This window comes from Musca autumnalis, unplaced genomic scaffold (genome assembly GCF_047663935.1).
Source record: "Musca autumnalis isolate F117 unplaced genomic scaffold, ASM4766393v1 scaffold_2, whole genome shotgun sequence".
Lineage (NCBI taxonomy): Eukaryota > Metazoa > Arthropoda > Insecta > Diptera > Muscidae > Musca > Musca autumnalis.
In genome coordinates this window covers 169503952-169524100 of record NW_027411755.1, presented here as the reverse complement: position 1 = coordinate 169524100, position 20149 = coordinate 169503952, and the positions used below count along the sequence as shown (strand labels likewise).

Below are 20149 nucleotides of genomic sequence, written 5' to 3'. Positions count from 1 at the left end.
ACGATGAAATTAAGTAATTGGTTGGGCTACAAAACGGTACCTCCCTATTTTCGATTTAGCCACGTTGTCTTTCAGAAATGACTGAAATTTCGTATTTGGTTTTCCTTGAGGCTCCAAATTTTCCTCATTATCACACCGACGTGGGTGAAATTTGGTGTAAATCACAGTTCCCAATTATATAAATAACGATACAAACTTTTTAATTAATCTAAAAATTCTAGTAAAGGGATCCTGTTCGACTTCTTGATATGCTCTTCGCTTTCCAATTCTATTTCAGATATTTTTCCGTGTAATGTCTCATATTTTGATTTTGTCCATTTACATAGTTATATAAGTACCGGTCGTTGTCTTCGTCGTCTTCGTATAAAATACTAATTTATTAAAATACAAAACACAAAATCTCAAACTTCACTATGCGTAGGCCCTTTTTGTTGGAGTGGTTTTCATTTCAATTTTGAATGTCTGATACTGAGATTGCATTACTATGCCTGTGTTCTGTTGTTGTTGTTACTGGCCCCTGCTGTTGTTTGTTCACTTTTGAGAAAATAAATTATTTTCACTTTATTTTCCACAATTTAGTTGAATATGGAAGGCACTTAAGTTAATGCCTTGACACAGGTTGGAAAGGGGGGTCTACTGCTACTAGTAGGACATTTAAACCAGCACTCTGCTGTTATCAAACGATAAGAGTAATAACAAAAGCTTTGAATGGCACCCGCACATTTGCTTTTATTAAAGAGTATAAGAAAAAAGTCACCACCCCGTCTAGTGTATGCAAGGCCTGTTTGTATGCCTATGTCTGTCTGTTGGTTACCCAGTCTGTCTGTCCCCTTTTGTTTATTTGTTTGTTTGTTATCCTTTGCTGGGTTGTTGTTGTTGTTCTTGGGTAACTTGACGCCTATGAGAACGGTATTTACATAGTTTGTATAAATGTGTGTTTGCAAAGTAATTTTTGAATTGTTTATCTTTTCGTTTTTTTTTCTTTATTCAACAATAAAACAGCAACAAGAGGAAATGTTAATGGAATTCCATCACTACCATTTAAGCATTTCCTTTCAAAGCCACATCCAACACAACAAGCCTCATGACTCTCATTCCGGGTGTGTGTTAATGAATGCATTGTTTTAATTTTCCAAAGTGTAAAATTTTTCTGCATTTTGCATAGGAAAAGATATAGGCAAGATTGGCGAAGCACACATACATATAGACATTTTTAAATTACACAAAGATAAAAATACGTTTTTGAATAGAATCTTTTATGAAATTGTGTGTGCAACATTAATCAGAAATGTTATCAAAAATTTGGCAATGTCTTACATTCTCTCTGAACCTAGAAAAGAATATTTCGGTATATTATTGTATTTTTTTATTTTAGTCTATTTTATTATATTATATTTTTTTAATTTTTATTTTATTTTTTTATTTTATTTTATTTTTTATTTTATTTTATGTTATTTTTTGTTTTAATTAATTTCATTTTAGTCTATTTTATTTTATTAAATTATACCCTACACCACCTTGTGGTAAGGAGTATTATGTCTTTGTGCATTAGTTTGTAACATGCAAAAGGAAACGAGATAGACCCATAGTTCCTTTTAGGAATATACATAGAATCACTTTCTGAGTCGATTTACGCATGTCCGTCTGTCCATGTATTTTTGTAAACAAAGTACAGGTCGCATTTATTGTCCGATTCGCATGAAAATTGGGGAAGAAAGTTTTTTTGGCCAGATTTGGATATAGCCCCCATATATATCTTCGTCCGATTTAAGGCATTTGGTGCACGAAACACGCTATATATGTCCGATTTCAATGAAATTTGGAATGTGCAACGGTGTCTTAGTCTACAAATAACTGTGGCAAATCATATCGAAATCGGTTCAGATTTGGATATAGCTCCCATATATATTTTCGACCGATTTGAGGTATTTGATGCACGAAACACGCTATATATGTAAAATTTTGATGAAATTTGGACTATGTGACGCAATTTGGTCTACATATAAATGTTAAAAATTATATCAAAATCTGTTCTGATTTGGATTTAGCTCCCATATATACTTTACATATTCACAGTGGACTTTGATCCTTTCCTTACTGGTTTTATTTTATTTAATTTAATTTAATTTTATTTTATTTTATTTTATTTTATTTTATTTTATTTTATTTTATTTTATTTTATTTTATTTTATTTTATTTTATTTTATTTTATTTTATTTTATTTTATTTTATTTTATTTTATTTTATTTTATTTTACTTTATTTTATTTTGGCAAGATCTTACATTCTCTCCGAATCTAGAAAAGAAAATTTCGGCATTTCATTTTATTTTTGTATATTTTTTATTTTATTATATTATATTTTTTATTAATTTAATTTAATATTTCCATCATCACGCTTAACTCTAAACGAGAAAACTAATAAAAAAATAATTTAATTTTACTTTTTGTTAATTATTTTTTTGTTTGTTTTAATTTTATTTCTTTTTGTCTATTTTGTTTTAATTTGATTAATTTTATTTTATTTTAGTCTATTTTATTTTATTTTATTTTTTAATTTTATTTTACTTTAATTTATGCATTTTATCTTATTTTATTGTATTTTTTTATTTGAATTTATATTATTTTTTATTAAATTTATTTTGTTTTAATTCATTTTATTTTAGTCTATTTGATTATATTTTATTCTTTTAGTTTTATTGTATTGTATTTTATTTTATCTTATTTTTTATTTTAATTTATTTTCTTTTTTAATTTTACTAATTGTATTTTATTGTATTTCATTTTTATTTTATTTCATTTTATATTTTCATTTGTATTTTATTAGTTTTTTCGGTATTATTAATAATTAGGGTATTTTATTTTAATATTATCTCTCCCAGTTGCCCCGTGGACTGAAATCTTTGTAACTATCGGTAGACGAAGAGCAACAAACCAAACCTCTTACAAAAGAGTATTTCGTCATTTTATTTTAATTTTTTATTTTATTTTAGTCTATTTTATTTTATTATATATTCTTTTGATTTTTATTAATTTTATTTTATGTTAATTTATTTATTTTTTGTTTCAATTAATTTTATTTTAATTTATTTTTATTTTATTTTATTTTATTTTGGTAAGGTCTTTCTGAACCTAGAAAAGAATATTTCGGCATTTTGTTTTAATTTTTTTATTTTATTTAAGTCTATTTTATTTTATTTTATTATATTATATTTTCTTTTTTTATTAATTTTATTTTATTTTTTTGTTTTAATTAATTTTATTTTAGTCTATTTTATTTTATTTAATTTTAGTCTATTTTATATATATTATATTATTTTATTTTCTTTTTAATTTTGTTTTAATTCATTGTATTTTACTTTATTTTATTTTTTTATTTTATTTTATTTTATTTTATTTTATTTTATTTTATTTTATTTTATTTTATTTTATTTTATTTTATTTTATTTTATTTTATTTTATTTTGGCAAGGTCTAACATTCTCTCTAAATCTAGAAAAGAAAATTTCTACATTTTATATTATTTTAGTATATTTTATTATATTATATTTTCTTTCATTTTTTATTAATTTTATTTAATTTTAGTCTATTTTTTATTTAATTAAATTTTATTTTATCTTAGTCTGTTTTATTTTTATTTTATTTTATTTTATTTTTTTAATTTTATTTTATTTTAATGTATTGTATTGTATTTTATCTTATTTTATTTTATTTTATTTTAATTCATTTTATTTTATTGTATTTTTTATTTCATTTTATATTATTTTTTATTAAATTTATTTTAATTTAGTTAATTTTATTTTAGTCTATTTTATTATATTTTATTTTGTTAATTTTATTATATTTAATTTTATTTTATCTTATTTTTTATTTTAATTTATTTTAATTTTTAATTTTATTTTAATTTATTTTATTAGGAATTTCGTGATTATTAATAATTAGGGTATTTTATTTTAATATTATCCTTCCCAGTTGCCTCGTGGACTGAAATCTTTGTAGCTATCGGTAGGCAAAGAGCTACAAACCAAACCCCTTAAATTCCTTCCGAAGGCCCACAACTTTTCAGTCCACATGCTACATAGAAGCCCCTGCTGTGTAAGCCAAAAACTCCAAACTACTTTAGGAAATTTTTAATTGCTCCACAAAATATGTTCATTTTTAGATTTCAATTAAAGTTTTTGGCATGAAATTCTATGGAAATCATATTCATTTTATCTTCATGTCGAACAGGATGGATGACATTGTGTTTGAAGGAACCCAAAGCAAAAAAACAACAAAAGCAACCAACATAACCCATAAAGTTTTGCGGGTTAATAAGTAGGATCAACGTTATCTTTTGTTTCCCTGTTGGAAATGCTATCATTTTAAATTTAACAACGTTCAAAGAACACAAACACCATCCCGACTATCCCTTTTCTGACTTCATCCTCTTCTTTCCATTTCATTGTTGGCCAACACCATAACCATCATGTTGAGGATTCCAAGATGTCCCTCCCCCTATCCCTACCGTTCGTGATGATAATGGCTATGATGGTATACAATTTACTAACTTTTTAACTATGCCGTGTGTTGATGGCAATGACAATAGAGCTGAGAAAAGTTTAAAGAAGATGAACAAAAACAAAAAAAAAAAAACAAAAAAAGAATTATAGAAATTTAGTTAATTAAAGTTTATAGCGTAAAACTTTTAAATGTAGGGAGGTAGCAACAACAACAACACACACCATCAATAAAAACAAAATGAATGACACTTTGTCCGCGCTATTCCTCACTGTTAATGGCATAGAAGTTTTCCAGCTGTTGAAAGTTAAGAGCTTGTGGTAGTGATGGATTTGAGCTATATTGTAAATTAGATTTCTGTAAATGTTTGTTTTACGTTTTCTCTAAGAACTTGAGAGATAAAGAAACAGAGAGGGAGATGGAAAATATGACAAAAAGTAAGTGCTAATTTTACGATTTTTTTCTTTTATTTCACTTGGAGGACAATTTGAGGTAGTGGCTGATGTAAGAGGGAACTATAAAAAGGAACAACTTAGTGTAAATAGATACAATATTGAAATACACCATAGAATCGTGGTCTTCATATGCTGAGGGTCCTTTAGGAGCAGGTATAATTGTTCAACAAACATCCAATACGGGACAAGGGAGACTTCTTTCATACCATTGAGTGCACCCCGATTCGTATTAGCTCAATGATATGGGACCTATTGTTTATCGCCGAGTCCGAACGGCGTGTCTTAAGACACCACTTGTAGAGAAGTTTTACATGGCTGAAATACTCAGGAAATGTCGCCAACATTACTGAGGGATATTTTGCCACCATTGAAAATTTGATGTCGACTGGCCGACTGACATGTACCTATATAACAGTTTTTGGTGGAGAACAAATAACAGCTTGTTCGGTTAAAAGTTGTAGCCAAACACGCTCAAAATAACGATAATAGGGTGGCACCGTTATGTGGGGGCTATACCAAGACGTGGGCCGATATAGACCATATATGGCAAAAATGCAAAAATAAAGCGTTCTAGCGCAATTATATTGGATTACAATTGTGTTGATTTTAAAATTTTATCCTGATCAATGCGTTACAAACGGAAAAACAAATTTAATATACCCTCCATACTATCGTGGGGGGTATAAAAAAAACCCCTCTAAAGTTGACGACTCCCGCAAAGCGTTTTAAAGACTATGATCTTTGAACAAGAAACTGCAATGTTCGGACTGTACATAGAGAATCTGCAGTTTACGTACGATTGATTGGCAAATGCCAAAAGATGAAGCACTGTAGTATTGGTGCCACGATGTATAGCACGAGCTTGGTTCTAAATTTTTTTAGTCAGCGCTTAAAACATCTGGTTTCTATTCCGGTGGAGAGTAACAGATAGAAAGACTCACCTTTCAATCTGAGAACACGCTACCCAAAACTAGCTGATGACAAAATTCGGGAGAAAAATTTTGTAGGCTCAAATAGGATAAATGACTTGTTTCGAACTATTTCCAAACTTCTGTTTCTTGAAAAATATTTGATTCTGTTAACGCCGAAATCCTGTGTCACAGAGGTCCTTATTGGCTTCTGGCAACTCAGGCTTTTTTCTATTATATTTATTCATTTTCGTTCTCACTGCCGATCATCTACACATACATATATATATGTGTGCGTTCTGCTTTTCTAGTTCGAAGCCTGTCGTTTGTGCTTCCTCGGACATTCTTTCTTATTCTTTGTTCAATCACTTGCTATTCAACCATTGTACAATTCGGTAAGGATCGATCTCCACAATTTACTTCCTACTTTCTTTCAATAAAAAGAAACATTATTCTGTTCAAATTCACAAATTGATCCCGCTTGTGTTTTTTCTTTTCTTTTATCTTTTCACGAAATCCATCTGGGAGAAATATTGTGTTCCAAAAAATATTTCTTTGCTTCGGGTATTAAGCTTTTCTTCCATTTCTACAGGAAAACATCCAACGTCCATTCTTGGTGTTTTCAGATTCAATAAAACAATTTTTTCTACAACAATAGGAGTTTGGTAGTAATTCGAACGAATTTAAATTCGAATCGTCGTAGAGAAGCAGCTCATTAAAAGCCAATTCGGTGTAATAATGAGGCTAAAACAATTAAAATATTCAAGTCGGAATGTGAAATTTCGAGAGAACAATTTTGTAGCTCCATCGATGTGATAATGAGACTGAAACCTTTAAAATAGACACAATGTTAATTATACCCTCCATATTAAGGTGGAGGATATGAAAACCACACTACATATCAAAACTTCTGCTTTGTAGAGTGCAAGTCTTGCATATTTACATCATATTCCAAGATGGACGGTCCAATTCTTTCGGTACATCCTCCACAAAAAAAATTTTGACTTAAGTACAGGTTAATACATTTCCTTGGGTAAATTCTAAAGTTTACTTCGTATGGTTTTGAAAGTTATTATTTCAACTGTAAATTTTCATAGCCTCAACCATAATATGGATATATTAAGTTTGTGTTTCAGTTTGAAATGCATTGCGATACTATAGATTCCAGAACAATTGAGCTACTTCTTTGTGTATTTTTCCATAGGCAGGTCAAGTTCGAAGATCTGATATAACGGCCCACGTTTCGGTACAGTCCCTTTATAGTGCTACCTCCCGATTTTAGTTTTTTTGAAGATCGGACTTTGATCGAACTAGCTGTAATTTGACACTTAAAATACTTAGTGGTCATAACACTTCCCCAACAATAATTATCAATATAGGAACATGTATTGGTATAGGCCCCATATGACGGTACTGCCCGATTTCTGTATTTTGGAGTTTTTAACTTCAATTTAGGACCCAATTAGCTATTACTTGAAAACTACGGTTCCTAGAGTTTAAAAAACGTACCTAAACAAATTGTGGAAATAGGTCCATGTTTTGGTATAGCTTTATATAACGGTACCACCGCCTGTCAGGTATTTTAAAGTTATTAATTACATTTAAACTTTTGCTGTATTTTGGCATTTATGGTTTGTAGTGGTCTAAAAACTTATCTACCTAAAATTGTGGACACAGGTTTTAGAATAACCCCCATATAACTGTACAGCCTCATTTGAGGTATTTCAAATTTTTATACCTTCAGCATTTATGTTAACGAAGGTATATGTATACACTTTCATAAGGGCAAAATATGGAAATAATGGTTTTAGACCCCAAGTATTTTTGGACAAAATCCGTTTCAGACAATTTGGAGCCGATTTAGCAATGTCCGTCCGTCTGTCTGTCTGGTTGGCTGGTGCGCACGATAAAACTCGAACGGATAAACCGATTTGGTCAAAAATTTGGCCTTCGTAATATTTTGTCCAAACTTAGTTTAATTTCGAAGATGGGCCATATCGGACTACTTCTTCAGGTACCTTCCCTTTAAAAATTCGAAAATGTTCGGAAAATTTGGGGACACGATAACTCTTGAAGGGAGTAACCGATTTGGTCCATACTTTGCACACCATAAAAATTCTACCAGGCTTAGGTGAGGGAGGTTTCAATATTGACTCTATCGGTCCACTTCTTCGGATACCTCCCACACAAAATTTCGGAAAAGTTCAGTTTAGGACCTGTTCTAGAATCGAGTTGATTTCTGTTATAACAACTCCTGAGAAAATAGCCTGAAAGTTGCAAAAACAAAAACCTTTGACTCCGTATGTAGTGGTTGGAGCACAAGATAACTCTCGAATGGATCTGCCGATTCGGTGCAAAATTTGGCTTTCGTAATATTTTTTCCAAACTTAGTTTAATTTCGAAGATAAGCCATATCAGTCCACTCCTTCAGGTGCTTCTCCCTCAACAGTTAAAAAATGTTCGGAAAAATTGTGCGCATGATAACTGTTGAAGGGAGCGCAACCGATTTGGTTCATATTTACACATCCTAAGATATCTACCAGATAAAGAACAGGTTCGAATAGGGTCTATATTTGTCGACTCTTTCGGGTAACTCCCACACAACATTTCGGATAAGTTAACATTAAGACCTGCTCTCGAATCATTTTGATTTTTGTTGGAGCAACTTGCAATCGCTGCTTCAAATACGATGGCAAATTTTTTTTCAGCGGCAAGTTTATACTTCTGGAGAAAACAGCCCGAAATGTGTAGAAACCCCCTATTTCACCATATGTGGTGTATGGAGAGCACGAAAACTCTCAAACTGATGAACTGATTTGGTCCGAAATTTGGCCTTCGCCATATTTTGTCCAAACTTACTTTGAGTTCGAAGATGGGCAATACCTGTTCCCAACTTCCGGTACTTCCTCCAATATTTAAAAAATTGCACTAAAATGGTATGCACGATATCGCTTGAATGGGGCAATCATTTTGGACCAAACTTTGGATCTCCTAATATTTTGTTCAAATTTAATTTAACTTCGAAAATTTAATTTAACTTCGCTCCTCTCCGTAGGATAATTCCCCCAAAAAAATTCAACATTTGTGTCTAAGTGCATTTTAGGGTCTGTTTGAAGATCCTTTGGAAACGTATACCGATGCTGTTCGTTGTGGTCCTATTTACAGCGATATTATGTCTTCTCAAACTGAAATAACTAGTGGGCGCGGTATCTATCGAAAAGATAAACAAAACAACAAACATTGTTCCACAACATCCCATACGGGACAAGAGAGACTTCTCTTATATCAATGAGTGCACCCCGATTCATATTTAGCTCAATCATATGGGACCTACTGTTTATCGCCGAGTCCGAACGGCGTGTCTTAAGACACCACTTGTGGAGAAGTTTTTCAAGGCTGAAATACTCAGGAAATGTCGCCAACATCACTGAGGGGTATTTTGCCACCGTTGGAAATATTTGATGTTGCCTGGCCGGGGAATCGAACCGACGACCTTCTGCGTGCAAGGCGGGCGTGCATACCATTGCACCACGTTGGCATCGAAAAGATATGACTCCCAAAATATCATCCACATCCATAATGGACTATGTCGGTCCATTTCTTTAAGTACCTCCTCCGCAACATATTGAACTTTTATCCTAATCCACACTTTTGTCCGTTCATACGTACATAACTTTGAAAACCACCTAAATATGTACATAAGTTTTTTTTTGGAAAAAAGGAGGGTATAAAAAGTTCGGCCAGGTCAAGCCTAACGATTTTTACTTGTTATTCCTGAAATTGACAGACATGCTGATGTCAATTTCTATGAATATTTTCATGCTCTAGATAAGTGAGTGGTAATATTTCTCTCAGACATAAATCGAGTTCGAAAACGAACTTTATCTGTGCAATCGTTCGGGTACCTCCCATACAAAATTTCAATACTTTTTGCGAATGGGCAGATTAAGATAATTCTTGAAGGTAGTCAATCCCAAGCTTCAAACTTAACACATCGCAAAAGTTTTTTTCAAATATACATCCAATTCGATGATGAACTATATCGATGCACTCCTTCCCTTGCTTCGGCTATTAAAGTACGAATATATTTAATAAGTACAGAAATTTTCATATTTCAGATATTTTGAAGATTTCTCGGATGGTAAAGCTGTAAATTGGAATTTCGAACCGCCTACCAAAAAACTGTTTGTATTGGTAGATGGTTTTGTATGGCTTCCATAGTTAAATAAATAGAAATATTTTTTTTATTTACTTATTTATTAACAATTATATTTATAAGTAAATTAGAAATGTAACAAAAATATAAATGTAAGAAGAAATATTTTTTATAGACGTCAATAGTAGAATTCTTTAACCCATTTTATGGATACCGATAAAAAACCTGTAAAAGTAAAACGCAAAGTTATAAATGATAATACCACAAAAATATGACAACGCTGTTGTTGTCGGTAGAACTTTGTGACACCTATATTTCGGTTGCTAACTTACCGATCATTAATAACCGAAATTATAAGAAAAATTATTTTACCGATTTTTGGTGGTAACCCAAAAATGAGTTAGATAATCCCACTACAGCAGTGATTTATTTGCATTGGGGAAAACAATACATATTTGTTTGCTTCTTCTTTACCCACTAATACTTTTTGACTTGTTAACTTTCATGTTGTTCAGAATAATTGTGGTCACTTACGTACTTGGCAACTACACAATTTTTAAAATTCTAAAAAGTTTATATTTTTGGATCTTTTTTTCAAAAATAGAAAATCTTGCACCTCTGTCGCAATTTTCTCACGTTTTCAAAAACAAAATGTTACCAAATCTTTGTTTAAACTTAAATTGATGACCATATATAAAAATATGAGTATAGATGTTATTTATACGATCTGATATATCGTGTTTTTGATTCTGTATAATTTTCTGTATTTAAATACCTAAACTATATCTTAGCTTTAAACTTGTGACCACATATCAAAAAGTGTGATCATTTGGTGCGTATGAGTATCGATGTTATTCATACAATCTGATGTACTCACTGTGTTTTTATTCTGTGTAATTTTCAACATTTATCAAAAAATCTATTGAAATATCTTTAAATTTAACAACCGTTTCTTCATTGACTTGGTAATAATAACATTTATTTTTCTCTTCTTTTTTCTACCAAATACTTGCAGAATACAAAGGAAACCCCAGCCAAAAAGCTAAACCACAAGCAGAAAAAAACCAAAGCGAACCAAACAGCTGGCAACCAAACGACACTAATGGCCTTAATGATTAGATGAAATAGTAAGCAGAATCGAGAAAAAGAAGGAAACCCCAAAAAGACCCAAAATTGAATAGCATAATACCGGGATGTACAGGAAATATAAGAAACAAGAGGAAGAACGGAACACAAAAAACAAACATACAATACAGCAAAAAGGCGATAAGAACACAAGTGAAACAAGTGATGTTCATAAAAAAAGATTTTGGGAAAATAGTAAAAAACCAACAGCAGCAAAGAAACTAATAGAAAATATGCTGACGTCAGCCACGCAATAAACTAGCAAAGTCACAACAAACACACACTCGCACAAACCTATATATATAAAAGAGTTCATAAAAAAGTGTGGGTGTTTCAAAGACGAAAATAACAAAAAACCAACAGGACTAGGAACTCACAAGGAACAAACAAAGCAAGAAAAATAGCAAACAAATGCCAACAACACTTACTTCCTCTCTAAGAAAACAACAAACACAAACTCCTGGCCCCTAAATAGTTGTGGTTTCCAGAAAAAAGGGGATTACTAAACAAAAAACAGATAAGAAATATTCACCCAATTTTACTGATATGTTGAAGGAGACTTGGTTGACATGTTAAGGAACATTTGAAAAAGAAGCCTGATTTTCATTTGGAGATTGTGTAATGTCGGTTAGCTTTGGATAGCTTTAAGTCATTAGTCTAAAAGGATTTTGGATTATTGAGAAGGCTTTAATAAACTTAAATATTCTAGGCGAAAGTACATGGCTTACTGGGTAAATGAACAATTGACTGTAGGAAGAAGATACGCCTTCACCTTGGGCCAATGACAATTTTGCCAAGAAAAAGATGTTTTATTTTTGACATGAATGCTAACAAAGTCTTTTAAAATTAAAACAAACATAGAAAAAATACAAATTTATATTTTTAAAATTACATAAAAAGAACAAAAACAACAATGTCTTACCGGCCAACATCAAAAACGAAACTTTCCAACATTTTTGGCATTTATTTCGCTTTATGGCCACTGCTGCTGATTCCATATCACACATTGGCCTGCCCGGCAGAAGTATGCATTTGCAAATGGAAAGGTGGCAAACAGACTGTCGAATGCGGTGGCCAATCTCTGCCCAATATACCCGAAGGCATGGATCCTGGTACCCAAGTTTTGAATTTTTCCGGTAACGCGCTACAGGTTTTGCAGAGTGAACGCTTTCTACGCATGGACCTGTTAAATCTGCAGAAAATCTATTTGTCACGCAACCAACTGATACGCATACATGAAAAAGCTTTTCGTGGCCTTACAAATCTGGTGGAATTGGATTTATCGGAGAACTCACTGCAGCACATACCCACAGAAACCTTTCAGGATTATAGTTCCCTGATGCGTCTCTCGTTAAGCGGCAATCCAATAAGAGAACTGAAGACCTCAGCCTTTCGTTATCTCTCTTTTCTCACCACTCTCGAGTTGAGTAATTGTCAAATTGAACGCATTGAAAATGAGGCATTTGTGGGTATGGACAATTTGGAGTGGTTACGTTTGGATGGCAATCGCATAAGCTATATTCAGGGAAATCACATCTTGCCCAAGTCTCTGCATGGTATAAGTTTACAGAGTAATCGCTGGACATGTGATTGCCGTTTGCTGGACTTGCACAATTGGTTGAATAGCTATAATACGCCGCAAACAGAGGAACCCAAATGTGTGGAACCTTTACGGCTCAAGGGCCAGGTTATTAAATCTCTGAAGAAAGAAGAATTTGCTTGTCTGCCGGAGGTAACACCCCAGTCCACCTACACTGAAGTATCAGAGGGTAGAAATCTCACCATATCCTGTGTGGTGCGGGCCATACCCGAACCCAAAGTCTTGTGGTTATTCAACGGCCAAGTTATGACCAATGATAGCTTCATCGACAACATGCACATGCTTTACTACATCGATGAGACATCCACCACATCGGAGGAGAAACATAGCGAAATATTCATTTACAATGTGGGGGTGGAGGACAATGGCACATTTTCTTGTGTGGGTCAAAATATTGCCGGCACCACTTTCAGCAATTACACCATCAGGGTTATGATCAAGGAACCACCCGTTGTAAATGAAGTTTCCTTTCCCCAAAACTACATGAACTACATTGTGGCCAGTTCGGCAGGTGGTGGCATCATTTTTGTTCTCATCATGGCCTTTATCATTATCCAATGCAAGAAACGTCAAAATCCTGTGAAACGCAAGAAATGCCCCTCATCGGCTGTGACAACTGTCAATGGCAATGGTAACACATCCTCCTCGGATGGTTCGTCCAGCAACGATACCGGCCTCATGAAATGCTCATCCATCATCAATGACAGCGATAGTCTGAACGGTAATTCCGGCTTAATATTGGGACAATGTGACAACTTAACACCCACCAAATTAGCCAAGGAGAATGGTGTCATTCTCGGCCAACAAATGAAACAGAACATCATGCTCTATAATCCCATGGACAGTTCGACACAAACTTTACAACTCAGTGTGAACATGGCGGCAGCCGCTTCTGCTGCCTTATCGGCCTCAGCCACACCGCCACCACCACCGCCCAGTTCATTGATGGTTAATCCAGCTTTAAGTTCCCAACTGGCCTACTGTTCACCACCCTCATCGTTGAGAAACTACACCGAAAAGAATCCCGATTTGGTCAATGATGCAGAAAGTGGCGTGAAACACAAACTGAAAGCATCTGCATCACTGGATGCTGGCGGCTCGGAGTACGATAGTCAAAGTGATTGTCAAAATCCACTGCAATATGAACAATACTATCAGCTGTCAGCTCCACAATTTGGCTCACAAATACTCAGGCCCAATGCTGCTGCCGCCATGGCGTCATCACGCTTTGGTGGCCTTACCACCTTGCCAAGGGGCATGCAGCTAAAGACGGTAATGAATTCTATACCCACGCATCCAGTTGATGTCCACCTTAATCCGGTGTGTTTTTTGGGACAAGATGGTTTTGCCTATGACTATAGCAATGCCCATTTGCAGCAGTCACCACAACAACCGCCAGCCCATCATCATCTAATGCAACAGCAAGCTGCAGCGGCCAGCAATCAACAGCAACAACAACAGCAGCAGCAACAACAACAGCAAAATGCCCTGCACCAGCAACAACAAAATTTCTATCGTACTTTGCCGCACAAACACAAACAACAACAATTTGCCAATGCCACTAACAATGGCATGCGTTATAGCCTGGAGGCAGAGTTTTTGCAGCAACGCAGCATGACACCCAACACCTATGACAAATATAATTTGCCTCATGTACGTTTCACAGCAGAGGGTTATCCGCAAACGCATCTAGTGCAGTATCCTTCACCACCTGAGGGCTACAAGAGTTGTAATAGTGGGCCAGAACAAACGTCCTCACAGCAGCAACAACAACAGCAGCATCAGCAGTGGCCACCTTGTCTGCCCGGCTATCATGCCCAACCACTGCACTATGCACCCACAATTATGGGTATGTTAAGTCCTCAGCAGCCGCCACAACCACTTACCTCTTTAAACTCTACAGTTTCACAACTAAATAGCCACAACACCACCACCTCCTCCTCCTCACCCTCATCATCGTTAGTGAATGCTAATAACTCTATACAATCACCAGCCGCCTCCTCCTCATGTTCTTCATCAGCCTCATCTTCTTCAACCTCTTCATCGGCCTCCTCATCGGCGTCCACCATTACATGTCCAGCCACAACAGCAACAGAGGCACGTAAACAACGTTGTGTAGCCGCCCAGGCGGACTCTTCCACCATACCCGAATGTGACGAAAGTGAAATTTCACCCTCAAACTCTTCAATGACAGTGGGTGGTGGTGATGTCAGCACCACTACCACCACAACGACGGCCACAGAAAAGGGTACAACGAAAAAGCGTTACCTCAATGGCCCCTTGGCCGATAGTCCAGATGAAGGTTATGTTGGTGATCCACGTGATACCACAACTGATATGTGACAACTTCAAAAGCAAAGCAAACATCAGCAGCCCCAGCAGCGTTTGGTTAAGAATAATGTCATAGCCTCATCCCCCTCAACAACACTCGCAACCACCTGTAGTAGTTTGTCGAACATCACCACCAACAACTCCAACACCACCACCACCACCTTACCTGCCTCTAAATTGAATACGTCTACCAAAACGACGCTGGCCGCCACCGCCGCAACAAATAGTAAAACGCATACAGCATCCAGCAGCACGACGGCAGCATCGAAGAGTATCACAGCAACTTTGTCCGATGATTCAGTAGCTTTGTAAAAACCAAAAAATGAATATTGATTAGTTTATTATATAAGGCAGCAAATAGAGAGGGAATTTAGAATAGTTGGGGGGTAGTAGGTAAGGGTTTTTTATTTATTTTTATACCCTCCACCATAGTATGGAGGGTATATTAAGTTTGTTTTTCCGTTTGTAACGCATTGAAATACTCATTTGCGACCCTATAAAGTATATATATTCTTGATCAGCGTAAAACTCTAAGTCGATCTGAGCACGTCCGTCCGTCCGTCCGTCCGTCCGTCCGTCCGTCTGTGGTAATCACTCTAGCATCCACAAAAATAGAGATAGGACGCTGAAATTTTGGGAAAATGCGTCTTTTGTTTGCAGGCAGGTCAAGTTCGATGATGGGCTATATCGGTCCACGTTTTGGTATAGCCCCCATATAACGGTACCCCCCGATTTACGGTATTTTGACGTTTTTAGCTACATTTTCAGACCGATTTGGCTATAATTTGACATTTAGGGTTCTTAAGTGTCAACAAACATATATAACAAAACTTGTGGACATAGGTCCACGTTTTGGTATAGCCCCCATATAACGGTACCCCCCGATTTGCGGTATTTTGACGTTTTTAGCTACATTTTTAGACCGATTTAGCTATAATTTGAAATTTAGGGTTCTTAAGTATCAATAAACTTATATAACAAAAGTTGTGGAAATAGGTCCACGTTTTGGTATAGCTCCATATAACGGTACCCCCCGATATACGGTATTTTGACGTTTTTAGCTACATTATCAGACCGATGTAGCTATAATTTGACATTTGGGGTTCCTAAAAGTCAATAAACTTATGTGACAAAAGTTGTGGACATAGGTCCACGTATTGGTATAGCCCCCATATAACGGTACCCCCCGATTTACGGTATTTTGACGGGTTTAGCTACATTTTCAGACCGATTTAGCTATAATTTGACATTTAGAGTTCTTAAAAGTCAATAAACTTATATAACAAAAGTTGTGGACATAGGTCCACGTATTGGTATAGCCCCCATACAACGGTACCCCCGATTTACGGTATTTTGACGGGTTTAGCTATATTTTCAGACCGATTTAGCTATAATTTGACATTTGAAGTTCTTAAATGTCAATAAACTTATGTGACAAAACTTGTGACCATAGGTCCACGTTTTGGTATAGCCCCCATATAACGGTACCCCCCGATTTACGGTATTTTGACGTTTTTAGCTACATTTTCAGACCGATATAGCTATAATTTGACATTTAGGGTTCTTAAATGTAACTAAAGTTATGTAACAAAAGTTGTGGACATTTAGGGTTCTTAAGTGTTAATAAACTTATAAATTAGAAGTTGTGGACATAGGTCCACGTTTTGGTATAGCCCCCATATAACGGTACCCCCCGATTTGCGGTATTTTGACGTTTTTAGCTACATTTTCAGACCGATGTACATAGCTATAATTTGACATTTTGGGGTTCTTAAAAGTCAATAAACTTATATAACAAAAGTTGTGGACATAGGTCCACGTATTGGTATAGCCCCCATATAACGGTACCCCCCGATTTACGGTATTTTGACGGGTTTAGCTACATTTTCAGACCGATTTAGCTATAATTTGACATTTGAAGTTCTTAAATGTCAATAAACTTATGTGACAAAACTTGTGGACATAGGTCCAAGTTTTGGTATAGCCCCCATATAACGGTACCCCCCGATTTACGGTATTTTGACGTTTCTAGCTACATTTTCAGACCGATATAGCTATAATTTGACATTTAGGGTTCTTAAGTGTCAATAAATTTATATAACAAAAGTTGTGGACCTAGGTCCAAGTTTTGGTATAGCCCCCATATAACGGTACCCCCGATTAACGGCATTTTGACGTTTTTATCTACATTTTCAGACCGATTTATCTATCAATTAACATTTAGGGTTCTTAAATGTCAATGAACTTATATAACTAGTGGACATAGGTCCATGTTTTGGAATAGCCCCCATATAACGTTACCGCCCGATTTCAGGGATTTTGGGAACAAGTTTTAACCGAATTATCTGTAATTTGAACATTTGACATTTGAAATTCTTAGTGGTCACCACACCTCTCCACCAAAAATTGTCAAGAAAGCCGCCATATAACGATACCTCCCGATTTTCAGTAATTTGATGATTTTAGCTACAATATTAAACCGAACAAGCAGTAATTTGACATTTGACATTTTTAGTGACACTTCTCCATCAAAAATTGTCAACATAGGTCCATGTTCGGATATAGCTCCCATGTAACGGTACCTCCCAATTTTCAGTAATTTGGCAATTTTAGCTACAATTTTTAACAGAACTAACTGTAATTTGACATTTGAAGGCTGTAGTGGTCACCACACATCTGCATCAACAATTTTCAACATTGCCCCAATATAACGATACTTCCCTATTTTCGGTACTTTGAGGATTTTACTTAAAATGTTTAACCGAACGTAGGTCCATGTATTTGTATAGCCCCAAAACAAACCTCCCGATTTTCCGTACCTTAGCTTTATTTTTTGGACGAAATTTCTTTAATTTGAAATTTAAAAGTCATCAAAAATTCTGCAACAAAAATTGTTCATTTAAGTTCATATTTTCGTATAGCCCAGATGCCTCCGAACTAGCTGTTAATGACATTTGAAGTTCCCACGTTATGTACCGATTTTCGATATTTTGAGGATTCTAGCTAAATTTTTTAACCGAATTAGGAGTTATTTGACATTAAAGGCTCCCATCAAAAACTGTCAACATAGGCCCATGTTTTATTATAACCCCTATATAACAGTACCTCCCAATTTCTAGCCCACCAAAAATTGTCAACAGTTAGATATAGGCACCATAAAAAAAACATTATCTGACATTTTAAACGTACTCACAGTTGGGGACAGGAATGAATATTTTATGGTGGAGGGTATGAAAAGTTCGGCCCGGCCGAACTTAATGCTTTTTTACTTGTTGTTTTTAATTTCTTTGATTTATATGACTGAGGTTTTTTGATTTGGGCCAACAACGGATCTGCTCTAAATTTAGCTTTAAAATTATTTTAGTATTGGATAACTGTTGCTAGGTATTTAGGAGTATGGAACAGTCTACGAGTCGGAGTAGAGCAATTTTGCTGGAGTCGGAGTCTGAGTCATTTTTTTCTACATTTTCAGACCAAATATGATATATCCCTCATACAACTGTACCGACAGATTTTGGGTATTTTGAGGATTTAAACTATTTTTAAGACCATTTATCAGAAAGATTTGCAGCTATTAGCAGCTAAGTTGTTGTTATTCGGAATCTATGAAGTCTAAATTACTTAGTTAAACAAAAATTGGACTTAGGTTGTCCAAAAAACCGGTTTTTTGAAACAAAACGGTTTTCGGTTAACCGAAATTTTCGCTTTTTTCAAAAACAGGTTTTCGGTTATTAAAATTTTCAAAAACCGGTTAACCGGTTTAAACCGGTTTTTTAAATAACTATAAAATTGCTTATATTTAATAAAAATTGGATTAAAAATAGGCGGAAGGTTATACTTTATTTACCGTCTATTTTTGACATTGTTAGTCCCGGGCCACACTACAGTAATTTCACTGAAATTTTGATATGAAATTATGCGTCTCTAGATCGACGTCCATAGTAGAGTAAAATCATAAAATTGCTGTAGTAGGGAATTCGATTTAAGAACACCTAATTTCATGAAATTTTTTAATGAAATTCACGCTAGTGTGGACCGGGACTTATATAATTAACTCATCAAATCAATGATATCTGACATTCAACCTTGAAATTGGTATTAGATTGAAATTGTGCTTTAAGAATAGTATAAACTGTTACTAATATAAAATTATATACCAAATGAACTAAATTTACAATTTACGTCGTCTTGTTTTGTAAGCTTCATATTATTGTGAAATGTCTGAATCAAACATACATTTTATTATCGTTACATTTTATTTATAACCTGGCATCCGGCTAAAGATTACTAATTACAGTCAAACTTCTCTATAACGTAGATCTTGGGGACGAAAATGTATATGTTATAAAGCACCTTCTTGATAAATAGATGATTTTTCTTTGAAAATTCATATTTTTGGCCTAAAGAAGAATCTGTTGTAGGGAATTTTTTCTTTCGGCTATATGTGCAGGTTTTGACTAATTAGGCCGATCATTGACGTCATCAGAAAATCGTTCTTTGAGTAATGAAAATATTGGACTAAATATTCGTTTTAAATTGTAATTACAACAATACATTCTGAATATTATTTAATTTTTAGGACACTGTGCCGAAAGCTGCTTTAGGACCATTTTGCACAAAATACTTTTCACTTTTAAACACATTTGGCATCTAGAAATTTGCCGTATTTTATGTTAGTTGAGTTTATTTTACTTTCAAGAGTAATATTGTAATGAAATATTGAACATTTCACTATTTTTAAAAAACCGGTTAACCGACACAAATAACCGGTTTTTTCGGTTAACCGAAAATGACGATTTTGATGAAAACCGGTTTCGGTTTTTAACGAAAAACCGGGTAACCGGTTAACCGGTTTCGGTTTTGGACACCCTAATTGGACTGGACCTTAGATAACCTTTGTATTTACGCTCCATTCAACAAAAGTACATTGCACTAAAAAACTAAAAAAAAAAATAATAATCTTTGAACATTTATTGCTATATAATTATGTAACTTCAGGCTCCAAACATTTTTTTAAATTTAATTTTACAACAAGAAAAAGAAAAAGTAAAAACAAAATTTTAGTCAGCAGAGTGTC

At 34.3% G+C, this 20149-nt stretch overlaps 1 protein-coding gene across 1 annotated transcript in view; it reads left to right on the top strand.

Annotated features, from left to right (window-relative positions):
• The window catches only part of kek2 (leucine-rich repeat, immunoglobulin-like domain-containing kekkon 2 protein), an 88349-nt gene extending 68330 nt beyond the window's left edge, over positions 1-20019 (top strand). The window contains exon 2 of the mRNA XM_073966127.1: positions 11032-20019. Within this exon, the coding sequence (XP_073822228.1) occupies positions 12055-15084 (3030 nt within the window). The 5' untranslated portion in view covers positions 11032-12054 and the 3' untranslated portion in view covers positions 15085-20019. The remainder of the gene's footprint in view (positions 1-11031) is intronic.
• The last annotated feature ends 130 nt before the right edge of the window (positions 20020-20149 follow it).